Source organism: Nannospalax galili, unplaced genomic scaffold (assembly GCF_000622305.1).
Source record: "Nannospalax galili isolate Female #2095 unplaced genomic scaffold, S.galili_v1.0 scaffold786, whole genome shotgun sequence".
Lineage (NCBI taxonomy): Eukaryota > Metazoa > Chordata > Mammalia > Rodentia > Spalacidae > Nannospalax > Nannospalax galili.
The window spans coordinates 2094999-2107438 of record NW_008355774.1 but is presented as its reverse complement, the minus strand read 5'-3'; the positions used below and the strand labels follow the sequence as shown (position 1 = coordinate 2107438).

At 48.7% G+C, this 12440-nt stretch overlaps 1 protein-coding gene across 1 annotated transcript; it reads right to left on the bottom strand.

Moving 5' to 3' along the window:
* Positions 1-310: 310 nt before the first annotated feature.
* On the bottom strand, positions 311-11536 carry LOC103750218 (cytochrome b-c1 complex subunit 1, mitochondrial). The gene is made up of 13 exons (XM_008853239.3): positions 11389-11536; positions 10994-11134; positions 7546-7632; positions 6101-6230; positions 5163-5361; positions 4518-4597; positions 2741-2856; positions 2430-2573; positions 2122-2282; positions 1910-1995; positions 1323-1411; positions 946-1021; positions 311-498 (listed from the first exon to the last, which is right to left on the bottom strand). Exons 1-13 carry the CDS (start codon positions 11455-11457, stop codon positions 434-436), a joined length of 1443 nt encoding a protein of 480 aa, XP_008851461.1. The 5' UTR covers positions 11458-11536; the 3' UTR covers positions 311-433.
* Positions 11537-12440: the final 904 nt, after the last annotated feature.

Here is a 12440-nt window from a genome sequence, read left to right as displayed (position 1 = left end):
TCCCAGATTCCAGGTTGGGACCTCTACTAGGGCATAGGCTGGGCCTGTAGTTTCCATGGACTCCCACATCCCACTCCTGGGACAGGCTGGCTGAGGAATGTCCCCCATGTAGCTGAGTGGAAACATCTGGGCTTTGCTCCCTGGAAGCATCAAAGGCTTCCGGCCTCTGTGTTGCAGCCCCCACACTTGCCCCTGGCTGAGGACACATTAGCCTGGGAGAAGACAGAAGGATCTAGGAGATGTAGAACTCGGGGGAAAAGTCCTTGTGCCCCAATGGACTCCATGCCAATGCTAAAGGAAGAACACCACAGTTCTCAACAGGACTTTATTGGTGGTAACTGGCAGCATGGGTTTGAGGAACCAGAATAGTATGTTTGTGGCAGAGGACCATGAGCCCTGGCCCCCTGCCTTCTTGCTTGCACAGGCTTCCTGCCTAGAAGCGCAGCCAGAACATGCCACTACGAATCCGGTTGTAGTCTGGGAGCTGCTCGATGGGGCCTGTGGGGATAGGGTGGGGAATCAGGGTGGAGTGTCTTGCCTGCACAGGGACACCTGGCCCTGTGCCATACCCAGCTCAGAGTGGATGCCCAGAGCAATACAAGACGGGCTTTGAGTGAAAAGAGGGAAGAGCACATTCCCCAGGGTGCAGAGCCTGTCCTTTCATGCTCTAGCCCTGGCAGCCCCACCCCACATGCAGGGTGCCCGTTACTTGGTGGGTTGGGGGCAGGGGGTATTGATGGAGGCTGCCTGGCAGGGACCCAGGGAGCTGCTGGGACAGGTTTTCTGAGCAAGAACTCCCTGGCAGCCAGGCTCCTGAGGAGAGCCTCTTGAGGACCTGAACTTCTTTCTCAAAGTATAAGCTGGCTTGGGGAGCAGAGGCAGACAGGGAGGCAAAGATAATGGCCTGAGGAAAATGATAAAGAACAAGCCTTCTAGACCACTCACCGTATCCAGCCACTGCTGGACACTGGTCATAAAAGTACTTGGAGCAGACCTCACGCAGCATATGGGAATCCACCACCTATAGGGGGAAGTAGAGAGCGCACTGAATGACAGGTACTTTGTACCCTCTTGGCCAGTTAACTTTTTTGAGTCAACCCCTATCTTCCAGGTATTCTGTGAAGCTGTCCCTCTACTCAAAGGGGAAATGTGGAGGGTCCTCCCTACTCTAGATGCCTGACTACCCCACCTCGGCAAGTGGTAGCCACCGAGGACAACAGAGATGTCTATGGGAACAAGCTCAATTCTGTCAGACCCCAACCCACAACTCCACAGAGGCCTGCCAGCCCTAGGCTCCAGAATTTCTTCCAGGGCCCACTTACCGCAATCCTGCTCTCCCATTCGGCCAGAGGGATGCGACGGCCATAAGTGAGCAGGCTACGACCAATATCTTCACACACAGGAGTGGTGCCTTCAAGGGAAGGGGAAATGCTTAGAGGTCAGGCTGACAAGGGCCTCCAGGACCTTGCTCTGATCCCAGCTCATAATCTTTATTTCTGATCTGGGCTACCTTCACCTGCACCTGAAACTCCAAACCCCTGCATGTGGGGTGGCAGGGCATGGTTTGATCTTCAAGTCTTCTTTCTTCTCTTCCCTTCCTCCTCCCTCCTTTTGGTTTCTTTTACTTTTTTAAAAAAATTATCTTTATTTTTTTGTGTATGAGTATATTGCCTACAATTATGTAAGTGCTCCTGTGTCATGCAATGCGAATGGAGGTCAGAAGAAATGGATCTCACGCCTGACCTTGTTGCCTCATCTCTCAAATGCTGGGATTACAAGTGTGAAAACACCACACCCGGCCTAGGTTTTCCTTTCTATACTTGGTTAGGAACAATGGTTACACTATAGATGCCACTGTGGCCCCTGGCAGGACACCCTCTATCCTTCCCTATAAAGCTGCAGGACTCACCATCCAGATGAGACACCAGGGCATTTCTGAAGATGTTTTTGCCCCTATTCACCTCACTCTCTGTAGCACTTGTACACAGGCGCATCCTAAAGCAGGGCATAGAAGGAGGGGGTGCAGCAGTGTTCATTCTGGAAGACTGTGCTGTCTCTTAGCCTCCCACCGTGCTGGTCAAAGGCCTCTATCTCACCCAATAGTACTGAGCTGACACTCACCACTGGCCTTGCAGGAAGAACATCATGTCATCAATGTTCATGCTATCACAGACGAAGTGCGCACCCAGCAACCCAGTGTCTGCGTAGCAGATATTGAAGGTCTGGAAACTCTGGCACAGCTTGTTAGTTACAGCAACTGAAGCCAGTGGGCTGGACAGATGCTGCCAGAGGCAAGGACAGTCATCACCCACCTCTTATCTGTGGCCCACATCCTGAGTCCCACAGCTTCTAAGACACAACCCAGCACCTCTCCAGACACAACCTCTCCTCCTTGAAGGCAAGGTACCATCTCTGTTCCTGGTACTTACGACTCCACCACCATAAGTACAATCATAGTGACCGATGATGGCATTGGCCACTTGGAGGGCAACATTATCTGGGTTAGTCCAACCAGGTCCCTCTACTGCAATGGCCACATGGGCCAAAGGCAAGGCATCATCACGATGGCGGATCTGAAACAATACATATCAAGGTTGATAGGCAACCAGCTTCGGGGCAAATAAAAAGGATGATGTCAGAACCCTTGCCAATTCCTTAAGTATCTAACATCACAAAGACAACCTTGTAGACAAGGGTCCTCCCAGAAGTTCCCAGCAACCCTGCCCACCAGGTAGCACACCTCACTCCCAGTGAAGCGACATGGAGTTATAGCAGGTATGGCATCCTCTTCATACGCTCCAGAGATGCTGCTAAAGTGCTTCTGGGCAAGATCTAGCAGCTGCCTGTGCTCCACCCCTGGGGAGACAGAGTAAAGTTAGTGACTGACCAAAATTCATGGCATAGCATAGGGGAATCACAGACAGGTGCAGGACCTCCATGTCCTGTGTCAGTGGAAATGTACACTAGAACAGAGTGAAGGAAGAAGAGGATCCATAGACAAACCCTGTCTCAAGGAGATAGGCATCTTGGGGCTAAATGGCTCTCATAGGCTCAGGCATATTGAACTTAAAAATGATGGACTGGATCCCAGAACTCAGGAGGCAGAGGTGGATCTCTGTGGTTTCGAGGCCAGCCTGGTCTACATATCAAGTTCCAGGCCAGCTGGGGCTACAGGGAGACCCTGTTTCAAAAGGACAAAAAAAAAAAAGGTGGACTGGGAACTGGGATAGGAGAGTATGTCAGTGGTTAGAGCACTTCCTTAGCATGGATAAGGCTCTAGCTTCACTCTCTAGCACCACAAAGATAAACAAACGAACAGACAAAAAAACCCAAAGGACTGTCACATCACACAAGTACTGACTTTCTCCCCAGAAGCACCATCTCACCTCCATCAAGGAGACTGGTGTGCTTTGAGTACAAGGCTACCTGGCTGCTTTGACCCTTCCTCTACTCTATTATAACCAGACCCGACTGATGAACCTAAAGAGGTGTTGAGATAGAACAAAGTGGTACTCCTGTAGGGCTATGATTCTCCCTGGACTCTGAATAGCTGGGGTCATTTACAAATAACATTACAAACTTATGTGACCTTTAGGATTCTGTGCCAGACACCTTGCCTCTTAGCTCATAAGAGACCTTTGGCGCCTTGACTGCCCTAGCCCTGCTAAGATTCAACAAAGTCTAATGGGTCAGTAGCTTACAATGTTCTTGGCCCCCAGGTTCCCTGACTAAAGCACCCAGTTATGCTCCTATCGGTCTTTCTCACCCACCCTGGTGGCAAGGCATGAGCAGGCCTACTTTCTCAGCCACATCCAGTCCTGTCCAGACCTGCATCAGAAAACTATCCTGAGTCCATCTATCACTCTCCCTTGCTCCTGTCATCTCCAACAGGGTACCTGGCACACCCTCCCTAGTTAGAATGCAGAGTGAGCCTTAGAATATACACCAGGCCACCACACTGTCCTTCTCCTCTGCTCAGGTTCCCACTAACAACTACCATCCTTCAGAGAAATCTACTCAAATGACCTATGTACAATGCTCCTTACCCACCTGTAAATCTTAAAATCTCTGCTCCACACATTAAAATCTCTGCTACCATTCTGTGCTTTTCAAGGTGGTCCCAGCCCATCATCACACAGCCAATGTCTCTGGCACCCAATGGCAAGGCCAGAAGGAATAAACGCAGGAGCTGATATCTTACACCAGCCAGCAAACTGGGTATCCTAGAACCAGTTGAGCCTAAGAGTTTAAGGCCTAAGGAGGTACTGACAGCACAACTGAGGCATGTGCTAGAGAGGGAGTACCCTTATATGGCCAGCCTCAGTGTAGTCACAGTCTATCCCACCTCAAAGCACAGAAGATGACACACTTCGATGATCTGACAGAACAAGGTTCCTCAGTTTCCAGGAGGCCCACTACAGTCAGAAGGCCCACTACAGTCAGAAGTAGGAGATCTGGGCTTTGATAAGCAACATTTGGGCCCACCTGTCCAGGGCTTCAGCAAATCCATCACTTACCTCCAGCTGCTGCCAGCACCATTCGAGGGGCTTTGTAATGTCTGCTGAGGTACTCAGTCAAGTCTGCACGCGACAGCTTCCTGAAAGACATGCAGCCAACGAGTCAGCTCTTCTACTCCACAGCAAGCTGAGTCACATGAAATGCAGCTCAGAAAAGGCATAATGTCTCTAAAGCACAGGCTATAACATACCCCTCAACCTTCTTCTCTGCCACCCACCTCTCTAGGACCCAAAGGGCAGCCTTCCTAAGGACCTGTCTCACAGCCCTCCAAGAAGTGCGACCTGAGTCCAATGTTGGCTTACGCTTCCTCAGAGGGCTGTGAATTCTAAGGGCAGCAGACTCTTCCTGCTCTGTATACTCCACACAGCACCCTCCCCATGAGAGGACATGGTAGTGGCACACAGAAGGGACACCTAGGTGCTTCCTCCCTCAAACTGTCAGTACAAGCTTAGAAACATATCCTGAACAGAATCCAAGGCTCAAATGAAGCGCTCATAGGCAACGGGGTCACATGACCATACAGCAGTACAAAAACTATAAATTAGGAAAACAAACACAGACAGCTAGCCAACTAAAAACATGATCTGAATGGTATGTGGCTCATGGGGACCATGTGTTACTCCACAATCACAACCAGTTCTCACCTGACGTTCTCACTGGGTCCCTCCACAGCCTGTGCTAGTGGTGTGCCCTGGAACGCTGTGGCATGCAGGTAATCAAAGACCACGTCCTGTAGAGATGCATCATTCTCCTGCATCTCCCGCAGGATCACATCTCGTTCTTTCTCTATCTGTGAGTCTTCCAGACTGCAATTCTGTACAATGTCAGCTAGGAGCTCCACAACTGGATACAAGATGGACAAGTTAACCAGGTGTGGTGATGCATGCCTCTAATATCAGCATTTGGGAGGCTGAGACAGAAAGATCACTAAGAGGTCAAGGACAGGGCTACATAGTGAGTTCAAAGCCAGCTTGGGCTATATAATGAGATATTGTCTCAAAAAACCTAAGAGACAACTCAATGGGTAAAGGCACTTGCCACCAAGTCTGATGATCTGAATCAGGGCCCCAGAACCCACATGGTACAATGAGAGAACTGATTCCCACAAGCTGTCCTCTGATCTCTACACGTGTGTCATGGCACACAAGATATACACACACATAAAACAAGCCAGGCATAGTGGTCCACGCCTTTACTCCCAGCACTTGGAAGGCAGAGACAGGGGGATCACTGTGAGATTGAGGCCAGCCTGGTCTACATAGCAAGTTCTAGGCCAGGCTTATATAGTGAGACCCTGTCTCAAGAAAATCAAAACTAAAACCAAACCAAACACACACACACACACACACACACACACACACACGAGCATGTCTAGGTGCCCAGTAGAGCCCAATGGCAGCATAAAACCTAAGCCTGGCATACCATCTCCTGCTATCATACACTCCTGCTGGTTGCACTGTGCCAAGGCTGCATCCTCATGAGTAAGTTCAAGGCTGTGGCCAATCCAGGGGCTCCTGGGAGCCTGACCTCGGCTGCCCTGAAGACCTATCCTTGTGTTCCCACATCCTCCTCTACATGTTACCTTTTGGCAGGTCCTTGGACAGTGCCTTGACGTAGTAAGCTGTGTGCTCCCGAGTGCTGTAGGCATTAAGATGGGCCCCCAAACTCTCTACCTCCTTCTCTAAGGCACTGCCAGGTCGATTCTTTGTTCCCTGGAACCAGACATCAAGACAATCAATCAGGAGCCACACCAGATTGCAAGAATCCTGCCCTCAAAGGTTAAAGCCTCAGCAGGACCAGTGGTTCGTAAGTATACCCTCAGCAATATGTACTCATTGAGCACTAAGCAGGCCTTGAGCTGAAGCCACAGCATCATGGTCCAAAGGATGGAGTCAGCCAGTGGGGTCCAGATAGAATAGCATGGCTTTAACAACTGTTACCTAGTACCTAGAGTTCTTATAACAGCCTGACCTTACCAATACGCCACATCCCCTTACTGACAGCCATGTTCAGAGACGCTCACACCCGTGAACAAGTGATGTGATCTAGTTCTCTCACCAATGCCATTATGTAAGCTAGCAGCCACCTCCATAAGGCCAATTCTAGGTCCACATGTATAAGGGCAGCAGACTGTCTCATGGTGCCATCTCATGGCACACACTGAAGCATGCACACACAAATACATCTGCATAAGCACCTGTGACAACATAACCAACTGAGATGAGATGCCCATTCCAACTCCTCATCAGCCCCACCCCCACTTACAGAAAACACAGCCTCTGCTCTATAATTGAGAGATATAGGTAAACCATCAGAGCAGAGCATTTCTTTGACCATGCCTGTCTGTAATGCATATGCACATATGTGCAAGTTCATCAAGTCCACCTGTAGACATGCACATGACACAAGCCTACAATGCTTAGTTTTAACTGTCAACTTGACAACCTAGAATCATCTGGGAAGAAGAGTCTTAATAAAGTATTACCTAGATTAGGTTGGCCTGTGGGTATGTATGCCTGTGGGGGACCGCCTTAATTTGTTAATAGATGTTGGAAGGCCCAGACCTCTGTGGGTGGTACCATTTCATAGAGAGTGGGCCTGAAGCAAGCTCAGCACAAGCAGCAAGTAAGCAAGTAACATCCCTACATCCATTTCTCTTTGCACTTGACTGTGGAAATGATGTGACCAGCTGTTTCAAGCTCCTGCCACTGTGACTTCCCTGTGATGAACTGAAATCTGGAACTGCAAGCTGCTAAACTGCCTTTTGTCAGTTTAGCAACATAAATGAAACTAAAATACCTAGCCTCCGTAGTAAAAAGAGGGGCTCCTATGGCTTCTTGGGGACCTCATGCAGGGGCTCATCAGATAAGCACTCAGCCAAGAAGCTGAGCCCATATGACTCTTTCCAGAAATGCTAATCAGAGATTATACCCCAATGGGCCCATAATCAGGAAGCTAATTTTTCTATCTTTCATTCTTAAAATAGGCAGCCCTATTATGAGGGAAAAGAGACTTCACAAGACTTACCTTGAAAGCCAGGTGTTCCACAAAGTAGCCTGCCCCATTGTTCTTCTCAGTCTCATAACGGCTGCCAGCATCAATCCACACTCCCACCTGGACAAGAAGCCACAGACAAGAGTAACCAACAGATCACTCACATCCCCACTCACAAATCACTGAGTAACTCAGTACTGCGCCACGTAGGTCCTCATAGCTGTCAATATGGGGAGGAGCTGATACAGTAAGATCACTATGATTAGAGGGACAAGAGGGCCTAGAGCACAGAGCACGAACCAAATGACTAGTCAAACTGCATCACCTCTTCTTCCTTCCCTATTTCTCACTGGTTATCAAAGACATCCAGAAGCATTTTTTATTTGTTGATTTTTGAGACAGTATCTTGCTCTGAAGCCTAGGCTGGCCTTGAACTCACAGGAATCCTCCTGTCTTAAGCTTCTCAATTGTGCCCATTTACCTGGCTCCACAAGTATAAAATTCTTTTTTTTTTTTTTTCAGGTCTTTTTGAGATGGTTTCCATGTACTCTCAGCTGGCCTGGAACTCACCATGTAGACCAGGCTGGCCTAAAACTCTTAGAGATCTGCCTGCCTCTGCCTCCCGAGTGCTGGGATTAAAAGCATGCGCCACCAGGCCCGGCAATTTGTGCTCAAATATGGGGTGTGACTATTGAATGAGACTATTTTCTCATTGGCTTAGAGAATTAACTGGTGAAACAGGTGTTCTAAGGGGGCTTTGGCAAAAAGAGAAAAACCTCTGGGAAACTAATATAACAGCAATTCCTAAGTCTGCCAGTAAAATCCTGATTCATTACTTTAATAGAAAGGATGTTGAGTTTTTTCTTTCATGAGACACGGTCTTCCTGTAGTCCCAGCTGGCCTGGAACTTTCTACCAGCTGCCAGCTGGCCTAGAACTCAGAGATCCACCTGCCTCTGCCTCCCGAGTCCTGGGATTAAAGGCATGTGCCACCAGGCCTGCAATTAATTCTATTTTTTCTGGGCATGAAGCTTATCATCTTTCTTTTTTTTTTTTTTCTGTCTTTTTCAGACCAGGTTTTCCTGTAGCCACAGCTAGCCTAGTAGACTAGGCTGGCATGGTTTCTCAGAGATCTGCCTGCCTCTCTGCCTTCTGAGTGCTGGGTTTAAAGGCATGTGCCACCATACCCGTTATTTTCTATATTCTAAGACTCATACCCAAGCCAGGTGTGATGGCATACATCTTTAATCCCAGCACTCTGGAAGCAGAAGCAGGACTGAATTCAAGGTCAGCTTCTGCTTACAGAAAGACTGTCTCAATAGACAACATACTATAGCCTGCCTGTGTTCTGATGATTTTATCCTTTCATCAAGGAAGGAGGCTATTTTGTATTAAAGAGCTGGTTGTGGTGGTGCTTGCACTTTGTGTGTGAATGTCTGTGCATGTGTGTGCAGGTGTGGGTGTCAGTGCACACATGGAGGCCAGAAAGTGGCATCAGATCCCTCAAAACTAGAGTTACAATCAGGGTTCCCAGCTTATTAGGCAATGCTGGAATCTTAACTCTTGTCCTGATTACACAGCAAGTACTTTTAACTGATCCACAATATAATCCTTTGATTATAACTGGCAGCATCTTTTTTGAAAATTTATTTTTTCTTTCTATCTATGTATGTGTGTGCCTGTGCATACGTGAATCCTGCTCCCTGTGGGGGCCAGACATTGGATCCTCATGGAGATGTGGTTATAGGTAGTCTGAGCCATTAGACATAAGTGCTGGGAATCAAACTCGGGCCCTCTGCAAGAGCAGCAAGAGCTCTCAACCAGTAAGCCATCTCTCCAGGCCCTCTACTCCTCCTGTTTTAAACAGTGTTCTTTCTTTAGAATTGAAGCACAGTGATACTCCTTACAATCTATGGTATCTCAGTCTCCAATATACAGCATGATTTACTAAGCTTTCTTAATGGGCTTTGGGTTAAGTTTAAAGAGGTGCTACGTAGCAAGGAAGTTGTTCACTGTGTTTTCCTGTATTTGGTAACAATTTATATCATAAAACATTATTTGTTCCTGGAAAACTGCCAAGAAAACACAAGTCCTGGAGCTAGTGTGTTGGGAGAAGGGTGAGTTCTTAGGAGTTTTCTCATCTATTCATACATCTACTCAAGATTTCTATCTTTGAATCAATTTTGAGGATTTACAACCATTTTTAAGAAGTATTTATTCTGTGTGTGTGTGTGTGTGTGTGTGTGTGTGTGTGTGTGTGCGTGTGTTTACCTATGCGTGCAGGTGCCCAGGGAGGCCAGAAGAGGGTGTCAGATCCCCTGAAACTGGAGTTATAGGTGGTAATGAGCTGCCCAAAGGAGGTGCTGGGAACCAAATTCAGTCCTCTGCAAGAGCAGCTATGAATTTGCCACTGTTTTTGGATAACTGTTTAATTCACTGCTATGCTATTCACTTCAGTGTTATGGATCCAGCCCAGGGCTCTGTATATGCTGGCTCTACCATCGACTTACATCCCCAGTTCCTCAGAGGCTCTTGTTTGGGTGTGTATGTGTGTGTGGTATATGAATATGTAAGTGTACTTGACCATACATTTGTTTATTAAGACAGCAAAAAAAGTTGGGTGTCCTCTATCACTCTCCACTTTATTTACCTTATTTTAAAAATATTTTTATTTTTAACTATGTGGAGATACGTGTAGTTGAGCACAGGTGTCCTCGGAGGCCAGAAGAGGGCAATGAATCCCCTGGAGCTGGAGTTACAGGTAAAGCTGTGAGCCACCCAATGTGGGTGCTGGTAACTGAACACTGGTCCTCTGCAAGAAAAAGGCAAGCTCTTATCCCCTGAGCTATCTCTCCAGCTCCTCCACCTTATTTTATGAGACAGGGTCTCTTACTAAACATGGAGCTTGCTGATTGGCTAGAGTTTGAGCCCCTGGGACCCACCTGTCTCAGCAATTCCTGGCACTGTAGTTAGGCCCATTTCACATTTGGCATTCAAATTCGGGTCCTTATGCTCGAGCAGCAAGCACTTTACCCACTGGGCCATCTTCCTAGCTCTTCAGAGGCATTTCTTGAAGTCCATTTCTAGTCTAGCCTGGTGATTATGAAATAGGTGGTGCATCTGACAGAGGTAGACGATTTTACATGTCACTTAAGTTACCTCATCACTTAAGTTACCTTAAGTCTCTTAAATAATTTTCTTCATAGTAAGACAGAGATAATGATCATTTCTCTCATGTGGGTGGGACAAAAAGCTGGAAAAAAATTTGGCCCTATCCTTGGCAGGTGTCCTATGCTAATGCTGGCTGCGAGTGAGGGGGCTGCCCCCATGAAGTTAAGGCAAGGCTGAAGTAGGGATCAGAGGCAAATCCGGCAGTGAGTGAGCCAAAGTCTCCACCCAAACCACAGGCGGAGGACTGCAGCCCAAGGTCACAACCTGGGAAAAGCGAACTGGGCCAATCCAGAGGTCTGGCGCCCACTCACCGTACAGGTAGGCTGGTTGGAATGCTCCGAGGCCACACGCAGCCCGTTGTCCAAAAGGCTGACCTGTGTCTCCGGCACGCTCTGGAGGGCCTGGGCGAAGGTGGCGGTGCCCCGCAAAACAGGTGACCTTAGCAGGGCCGGCTACAGGGAGAATGCGGCCAAAGTGAGAAATGGCTGGAGAATCGCTCCCGGGACTGCCGGCCGGAGGGGTGAACGCCAGTTTTAGCCCCCGTGCCAGCTAGATCCCCACCCTCATCCCGGGCCTCAGCCGTGACCTTCCCACGGCCCTGACCTCGCGACCTCCCCACCTCCACCCGGCACTGCCAACAGCCCGCTCCTTATTGGCGCGCAGGAGGCCGGAGCGCTGCAGCCCAGCGTTCTCACCGCGACCTCACCGAACGGCGGGTGCGCAGCAGCGCTTGCGTCCCAGAGCAGGCCGCCCGGCAGACTGCGGACGCCGCCATCTTCTAGCTCGTCAGCGTGAAGCCGCGCCACGCAAGCGCAGAATGGGGAGGTGGAGTCTGGGGGCGCAGGCGCAGTGTGGACAGACTTGGCGTTCGGCCGCCCCCTAGTGTCAACCACGTTTATTGATAACGCATGTGCTCCAGTTCTGTCCCTGCGTCCTTCAGTCCATCCACCTTCTGGCCGGCCCCTTCGTTGCCCTCTTCCATCTGTGGGAAGGCAGAGTGCCCTGTGTCTCTCCAGCCACCCGAGCCCGGGATCCTCTGGCTGCCAGCAGCAGCACCGAGGCCTGGCGGGTAGGAGGCACAGCAAACCCGAGTCTCAGTCCAGGAGCAGAAGTGACCTGTGACCTGGTGACCCCGAAAGCCACAATTGTTTCTTTAAAAAAAAAAAAAAAAAAAAAAAAGAAGGAGTCTATTTAAATGGTTGACTTGGAGGAAGTTTAATAATACATTGCTAAAGTCGACCGTGGTGGCGCATGCCTGGAATGAATGTGAACGCTTGGGAAATGGAAGCAGCAGGAATTGAACATTCTTGACTATATGATTGGTTTGAAGCCAGCCTGGGCTACATGAGACCCTTATCCAAAAAACTGGGGAAAGGGTGTATGTATGAAAAAAGGAACAATGTAGAAGTTAATTAGTGAAATAAGATTCCTTGTTTGGGGTTGGAGAGATGGCTCAGTAGTTAAGAGCACTGGCTGCTCTGGAGAGGACCTGGGTTTGATTCCCAGCACCTGCATGGTGGCTAACAATTGTCTTTAACTCCAGTTCCAGGGGATCTGATGCCCTCTTCTGACCTCTGAGGGCATTGCATGTCACAGGTGCACTTACATATATGCAGGCAATACACTCAAACAAAATAGATACATAAATAAGGAGTCCTTGTTTGGAAAAAAAAAAAGACATGCATTTTCTATATGTGCGATATTTCCAAAATTTATTCCAAATTAACTATCTGAAATTGGACAAAAGATGCTTAGTGT

Excerpts from the sequence above, each read along its gene's own strand:
- LOC103750218 (XM_008853239.3), bottom strand. The coding sequence starts at position 11,457 with ATGGCGGCGTCCGCAGTCTGCCGGGCGGCCTGCTCTGGGACGCAAGCG. Across the intron at positions 11,135-11,388 it reads TGCTGCGCACCCGCCGTTCG|CCGGCCCTGCTAAGGTCACC; the intron begins GTGAGGTCGCGG and ends TTCTCCCTGTAG. Across the intron at positions 1,996-2,121 it reads TTCTTCCTGCAAGGCCAGTG|GATGCGCCTGTGTACAAGTG; the intron begins GTGAGTGTCAGC and ends GCCCTGCTTTAG.